We start from the raw sequence: 7772 nt of genomic DNA, 5'->3' as shown, positions 1-7772 counted from the left end.
AAAGTGGCTGCATCCAAAAAGCGATGTATGCATGTATGTTTTCGAAACACTCAAATGGCACAACAGAACTGGCCCTCTATTTGCTGAACTATCCAGAGTTTCACATTTCTTTACCATAACTACAGTAAAGCAACATTATAGTTAACATCCTACAGTCCACAGTCAGCATAATCATGTGTTTTTCTGCATAGCAACAAGGTAACTTTTTGTCCATTTATCACAAAGGGCGCATTAGGGTGGCTTTACATCCTACTGCATTTGGCCTTCATGTGAAAGGCGGCACACACATACCAATTGCTTGGCGAAAATAAGTTTATATTGCGATAAGCAGATTTGAATCTTTACCATTATTTGGTTTGGGGGGGTTTATATCTATATATACACACAAAAATACATGTGTCAGCTAAGAGAACAGAAAAACAATTTGCATTAACCACTTGGGTTGAAGCAGCAAAGAGTCTTGTGGCACCTTATAGACTAACAGACGTTTTGGAGCATGAGCTTTCGTGGATGAATACCCACTTCGTCGGATGCATGTCACATGCATCCGACGAAGTGGGTATTCACCCACGAAAGCTCATGCTCCAAAACGTCTGTTAGTCTATAAGGTGCCACAAGACTCTTTGCTGCTTTTACAGATCCAGACTAACACGGCTACCCCTCTGATACTTGACACTTGGGTTGAGTTTTTCAATGCACTACTGCTGACAGGGCAGCAGTCTGCATGCATATCCCTATATTCTGTTTCACCATGAGGTGTTTTTGAGCCTCAGCATGGTGGAAACTCTGCTTGGCTGGAAGGCAGTTTTATAGTTTGCCCAAGCTGTACAGTATTGTTAGCATCTTTGAATGGATTGGTAATAAAAGATTAAACCCTCCCAGAAGTGAAAAGCTAGAAGATGTGTCCTGTCTTTAATCCAGCTTGAGAAGATGTCTTGAGCACAAGAATGGGTCCCTTGTCAGATTTGGGAGCATGGGAGCTAAGGAGAGTGCTGTTGTCTAGCAAGCCAAGAAACAATGGGAGAAGCCTGTGTACTGTAGAGCCTGTTCACATGATAGAATATCAAGATTGGAAGGGACCTCAGGAGATCATCTAGTCCAACCCCCTGCTCAAAGTAGGACCAATCTCCAGATAGATTTTTGCCCCAGATCCCTAAATGGTCCCATCAGGGATTGAACTCACAACCCTGGGTTTAGCAGGCCAGTGCTCCAACCAATAAGCTATACCTCCCATCCTTGCACTAAAACTTTTAATTCATGTTTTGGCCAGCACATAGAGCAAGTGCCACGAAAATGAGACAGTTTTGTGAAGTAGGGGCAGTGAGATGGTGTATGTTGTAAAAAGAAAGTGCTGTGTTAGAAGAGGTAAGGAAAGCTAGCTCAAAAATAGGTTTCACTCACCCATTCTAAAACAGGGGCTTCTGTCATTCCCACAGCAGATGCAATTATTGTTACAGGTGAGTTAGGAGTTCCTCTAACAGCACATGAAGGGATAACTAAGCCCTAAATCTTTTTTTAATAGTCATGGTAAGCAGCTCAGGGTTGTGGCTCTCCAACACACTTTGATCACTGCAAAGAGGTCTGGTTTTTGATAGTGTGAGCACCTACCTTTTGAAAGTCAGGCCTTTAAGGTTTCATGCTTGGCAGCAAACAGACTATTTACTCTGCCAATGTTTAGTTCTATAATCTGAGGAAATGGACATGAGTAATGTAGCGTGCTTTATTCAGCTCAATTTCAGAGTTATTGTCCGATTAAACAGCTATGAGACCACTGAGCGAACCAAGCGATAAGTAAGGTTAACCGATTAAGGGCAGAGTAGAGCATTATAATTATGTAGTCCAACATCCTGTCCACCACCGCCTAGAGTAGCATTTCTCAAATACAGCCACCATGGCCCCATGCAGCCACCAGGGGATTTTTCTGTAGCCTCCTGGGTGGAGCTGGGGTGGGCAAAGCAGCAGCCCCTCCCTACAACACCCAGCTGTTGCTTCTGGCTGCTCTGGATGTTGGCACCACCAGCAGGGGGTCAGTAGCTTGCACCACACAGCCTCTTGGGGGCTGCAGGCAGCACCTCTGTACACACACAGGGCCAGTGTGTGCGCTCAGTAGGCTTGAGCCTGTAGCGGGGGGAAGTTAGGTTTGGAAAAATTTTCAGAGCAGGCCCCAGTGAGGGTTAGTAGCCACAGGCTGAGGCCACACAAAAAAAAACAACACAACACACCCCCAACCACACACCACACTTTTCTGAGAACCCCTGCATTTCATAAGGTTAACCAGAGACAGAAAAGTGTACTACTCCTTGATTAGTGAGAGTTTTACATGAACTTTGGAAGATATTTCTGTGCTATAGAAACTACTGCAGCATATTACCTGTTAGTTCAAAGCAGCTTTGTATTCTTTAGCCAGGGGTCTGATTTTAGAGATTATCCATATGTCCTAAACATAGTAGAAGCCTCATTGCACTGCATCTCTCACTCTAGTACAAGATCCCCAACAAAGATTATTTCTTCATTCAGGCCACTACATACAGACTAGTGCTGGCACAGGAGATTTTACAGGCACATTGCAACAGTTGGGCCAGTGAAACTATTTCCCTTACCTACCAGTCTTCCCCCACTACACACTCAGCTGATTTTTTAATCTATTTATCTCCAGCTGAGGACCTTTCTTCCCCTCAGCTGGCTCCCCAGAGCATCAAATAGAAGACAGCATAGCTAAAGTAAGGGGGGGGAACCACACACCAGACACCCACACAAGGTTTTATTCTCAGACAATAAAAAAGTCACACAGATTTCAGCTCTGCTATGGGCACCAGTCTTCAGGACCAGCATTCAGCTGCTCTCCCCCAGGCTGTGCTTGTCAAACAGGGAGTCTCCCATACCATTCTGGGGCACTCTCAGGTTGGTGAGGTGGTTTCCCCAGCTGCTTAGTAGCCTTCACTTGCTCTATTAGTAGGAGTCCAGGAATCAGAGCTGCAGTAAAAGGGAAAAGGAGAAAGCCAATCCAGCCCTTTTTCACTTCACTGTCATGATTAGATATGGTCAATATTTTGCCACCTCATTACTACAGGTGAGAAAAATACAGAGGTTAGTCAAGCCCTCAAGCTCTGGCTAAAGTAGCCAGTTTGAGGACTAATGAAGAAACACTGAAAGTAGCAGACAGCTGATATCCTACTGCTCAGGCACCCTTGACTCAAGTCCATGCAATGCAGACAATTGGTACAGCAGTTGCTTGGCAAGTGGGTGACCACATCTTGTAGGGAACTGGGGAGTGAGGGGGAACCACACAACCAACCACAGAGACCAGGAGAAAACTGCAACCCATGTATGACTGGGGCCAGAAAAACCACTGGAACCTCAGCTCTAGATATAGGACTATCAGGTGGAGGGCAGGTCAGATCGTCCACACTGCAAACTTCTATGGTTAGTAGCAGATTGAGAATGGACCAAGTCTCCCCAGAAAGCAACATGTTTCTTCCATATGTAAAGACTCCATCCCTGTGGGGATGGATTAAAGAGGACTAGGAGTTCCTGTCCACAGCACAGCTAGCAGCAGAGAACTTTGCAGCTAGAAGCAAGGTTATGCAGTTCAACAATCCAAGGCAGTGGTTCTCAAACTGGTATCATCCCCCCCCAAAAAGACATTACTGCCACCCAGCTCTGAGGGCAGTGCTGCACCAGCCCAGAAGTAAGGTAGGCAGTGTGAAATTAATCACGATCACAGCAGGCTTAGCACTCTATTGCCACCCTTACTTCTGGGCTGGTGCTGCCACCCCAGGGTGGACAGCCAGAGCCTTGCCACCTCCTGGTGAGGGATTGGGGCAGGGTGGGTGGAACAGCCCTAGCCCAGGTGGCAGGGTTCTGGCTGTCCCCTTTATCCCCACCTCCCAGTTGTGTACAGTCCTTCAGCATGAGCCCCAGCCATCCAAGGTGGACATCCAGAGCTCTTACCACACAGCTTGCACCCCCCTTGGGAGGCCCACCCCATAGCTTGAAAACCATGGATCTAAGGGGAACTCATGGTGGTGTGAAATCACACCACCACCACCCACACCAAAGTCACATCATGGCACAGACAGTTCCCTGCATCATTGTCCCATGGAGATTCTGTCCCATCACAGCCCTTCTACCACACGTTTTTTAGTCTCAAAACACAACACTACTGAGGACTATGTCCCAAACATTTCCCCTCTCCACCTCACAAGAGGCCTGCTTTTGTTAGTGAGCCACTACACATTAATATTCATCCACTACAGCATATGTGGAGAAACCAGCCTGCATCCCTAGTTGGAGTAATATCACATGAGCCAGGTTACACCAGAAAGCAGAGATTTTATTCTCGGTATTTAGGAAAGACAAGACATCTATTTTCTGATCTATATCCAGAGTAATGCAGCTAGGACATCATGAGCTACACTACTGCTCAGGTCCCTGGTGCAGAGTTCAGCTGCTCTCCCCCAGGGTGTGCTTGTCAAACAGGTACTCTCCCATGCCATTCTGGGGCACTCCCAGGCGCTTCAGGTTGGTGACATGGTCTCCCAGCTGCTTGATGGCCTTCACCTGCTCCTCCAGATACTCAGACTCCAAGAAGTCACATAACTGCAAAAGAAAGAGGGACTCACTGCTGCTCCTATAGGCACTGCTGCCAAACTTGGTAGCTACAACAGTCTTTTAGTGACCAACATAGGCAGGCCTGAGAACCATGTGTTTAACTCAAGATTTCACCCATTGGTTAACTGGCTCTCATTTCATAAGTGCCTCAAGTTTCATTTGGCCTTTGGAGGCCACTCAGTGGCTCAATTACTGTCCAAGCAGACTTCTACATCAGAAGAATGCATTAGGGCCAGCTCTTGCAGGAGCTCCAACTCACGAATCAAAAGGTGCACACCCTGAGTCCAGCATAAGGGTAAAAATATCCCTCGGGTCAGGGATGTGTACCTGAAGGGTCAGAATGAACATTTGTGCAAGTGAGAAATTCCTTCTTGCCCACCCCTGCACACACTTCCCTGGCCAGGTCTGAAACCACAATCTAGGCCCCCCCACACCTCCCAGCAATTTAAATGAAAGCAAAGCTTTTGCAGGGACAACTTTGTCTACTGATACAGCACATAGTGCCCATGTGGAGGCAACCTGTTCTGGTGCCAACACAGGGAAGGTAAAGCTATCCAGAAGATTGCTCACCTGGTACACAGCAGACAGAAGTAGAAAAGTCAGCTGCAAAATAACCACTTGCATTTCCCTTACCCTCTCCCGCCCTCCCACCCCTTTTTCTGCATTGAAATAGCAAATCGAAGAACCCATCTTCTAAAATGCGGGTCCAGACATTTTCTTCTGACACCATCAACCCACATAAAACAACTAACTCACATGGGGATCATTCTTCTCCATAGCCAGCTTGTGCAGGTCCAGCAGTGCCTGGTTCAGAGTCTTCTCCAGCTGCAGGGCACACTGCAGGGCCTCCAAGCTGTTCCCCCATTCATCCCGCTCTGGCTTCTGTAGAGGAGGTGAGCCACAGAAGAGAACAAGACATCACTCTCCTTGTCACCAAGTTGTAATTTTGCATCCAAAGCAGCTTCCCACCCCCACCGATAACAGCACTGTTCATCCCTTTAAGGGTTCTATAATTATGAACTGAAGTCATTGCTTGTGAAGTAATGGAGCAGATGGCCTGGTCACAGCTTTTAGCACAGAGGCCCACCCATGCCTTCACGTACCCTTTACTAGAGGATCAAAGGCTGATGCTTTTGAAGCATGCAGCTCTAGTTTGCCACAGAACCACCACCATTTGGGACAATCAGACATCTCCCAGGAAGCCCCATCTCTTTCCCTGGGGAAAGCAAGTTCTAGCTCCAACCCCACACATGGTGATTAACCTCAGTCTAGAATCCACACCCCCACCCTCCCACAGACATATGTTGATTTGTTGCATACCTTGATGGCCTGCAGGACAATGCGTCCCCCTCGCTTGTTCTGGTATTTCAGAAACTTCTCTGCATGCTCCCGCTCCTCATGGGACTGCTCCTTCAGAAACTGGGCCATGTGTCTGAGGGCCACATCATCACGGTCAAAGTAGTAGGACTGGGGAGGAGTAGAGTGGATCAGTGAAGGTAATAAAGCCTCAGGCTAACAGCAGCAGATGATCAATCCTCACACTTAACAGCTCATATTAAATTTTCCCACCTTCCCACAAAGAAGCCTCAGATATGGCTGTTAAGACTATTTCTGGCTCTTGTGGTTTGTTAGTGGAGAAGCCTCAGAGTCTGACTCTTATCTCCTCACTACTTTCCTATGTTGTCCACTGGTACAGCGTACAACCAGAGTGCCTTTTTTTTTTTTTTTTTTTAAAAAGACAGTAGTAGACAAACTAGCTCTCATGGGAGCTAAAACAAAGTGATTTGAAAAAGCCTATAACTACTTGAACTACACTCACCATGGACAAGTAGACATAGCTAGCATACAGCTCCAGGTTTACCATGCTGTTCACAGCAGCATCACATTCAGCATGGAAGTTCTGGCGCACCTGGGATTCCATTCTTCTATCCAGAAGATTTAGCTGGAAAGGAGCTCAAGAAATGTCTAGGGATACCAAACACTTCTAGACAAAAACAGAGCCCAGAAAAATACCAGAAACTTCCTTCTTCACAGATGATATTAATGCTGTCCAGAGCAGGGAGTGGGTGTGATTGACAGCTGCTGCCATCCAATAGAAATGTCCTTCTTCCCTACAGAACCAGTCACCTTTGAGGGCTGGATCCTGACACAGTATCCACAGGTGGGGGCATGACTCAGCAGTAGGACAACCCTTGTTGCCACATTACCCCTTGAGCAATGGGGGAGATTGACAGTTTGTTATTGGATGAAAATTAGGAGTATTCACCAAATCAATCCAGTTTCCCACAAACCCTTTGGATACAGAGAAGGTGGCAAATGGAAGGCTTTATTGCATACCCCTTCCAAGGTGTCCCTAGGTCAGAGTTTCTCTAACATATTATACCCGGAGAACCCTGGTCATTTTCTTCCAGTATTCAGAAGGCTCTGAGACAACTGATGAAAATGTTATTAAAGACATGGGGGCCCTGTCATCTGAAGACATATTGGAACTATTCAGTCTGGAGAAGAGATGGGAAAAAGAGGGGACATGAGTAAGACATAAAATAAAGAAGGTATGGAGACTTTAAATTGGGTGCTCGTTCATCATGAGAAGAGAACAATGGGATAGCCAGTAAAATGAAAGATATTTTGAATGGCTAAAAGGACATGCTTCTAGGCACAGTACATATATATCCTGTGGATCTCACTGCTGGAAGATACAGGATTGAGGGCAAAAGCTTTAAAGGATTTTTATAAGATATTAAACATGTATATGACTGAGAATGTAGAGTTTCATTAGATCGGATAAAACATGGTTAAATGGGAGATGGCCCCTCATGCTTTAGTGCATGTGCCAGCTGCCAAGGTCAAAAGTTACGGAGTTCATTGGCTTATGCCTTTTTCTTTAAAGAAACAGAAAACTGCAGAGTTAACCCTCATGTTCCACCCAGAACTCTGAGTAGAACATATTTTTGGTCCAATAAAAGGCAGCAGCTTATTTCCCCTGTTAAGTGTAATCTAAGCATTTTGTATTGCTTTACAAGCATGCATGCAACCTAATGCAGAACAGTTTTTATTTCCTGTTAGCTATGCAATAGACCATTGCCCTATCAGAAGCTGTTTAGCAAACAAGGGCGAATAACCCCAAAGACTAGGGTTCAAGTCCCTGCTCTACTACAGGC

General features: G+C 46.1%; 1 protein-coding gene across 1 annotated transcript; it reads right to left on the bottom strand.

The window, feature by feature from the left end:
- Window positions 1-4312: 4312 nt before the first annotated feature.
- On the bottom strand, window positions 4313-6630 carry LOC123349071 (ferritin heavy chain A-like). The gene is made up of 4 exons (XM_044986804.1): window positions 6431-6630; window positions 5932-6078; window positions 5368-5493; window positions 4313-4599 (listed from the first exon to the last, which is right to left on the bottom strand). The coding sequence occupies exons 1-4, from the start codon at window positions 6530-6532 to the stop codon at window positions 4444-4446; spliced, it is 531 nt and encodes a 176-aa protein (XP_044842739.1). The 5' UTR covers window positions 6533-6630; the 3' UTR covers window positions 4313-4443.
- Window positions 6631-7772: the final 1142 nt, after the last annotated feature.

Source organism: Mauremys mutica, chromosome 14, assembly GCF_020497125.1.
Source record: "Mauremys mutica isolate MM-2020 ecotype Southern chromosome 14, ASM2049712v1, whole genome shotgun sequence".
NCBI lineage: Eukaryota > Metazoa > Chordata > Testudines > Geoemydidae > Mauremys > Mauremys mutica.
Note: the sequence above shows the minus strand (reverse complement) of the source record. Positions and strands in the feature narration are given on the sequence as shown.

What these genes read in the sequence shown, in the direction of transcription:
- LOC123349071 (XM_044986804.1), bottom strand. Translation starts at nt 6,532, where the DNA reads ATGGAATCCCAGGTGCGCCAGAACTTCCATGCTGAATGTGATGCTGCT. An exon ending in GCTATGTCTACTTGTCCATG is followed by an intron (nt 6,079 to 6,430) that starts GTGAGTGTAGTT and finishes ACTCCTCCCCAG; the next exon opens with TCCTACTACTTTGACCGTGA. An exon ending in TTGTCCTGCAGGCCATCAAG is followed by an intron (nt 5,494 to 5,931) that starts GTATGCAACAAA and finishes CCTCCTCTACAG; the next exon opens with AAGCCAGAGCGGGATGAATG.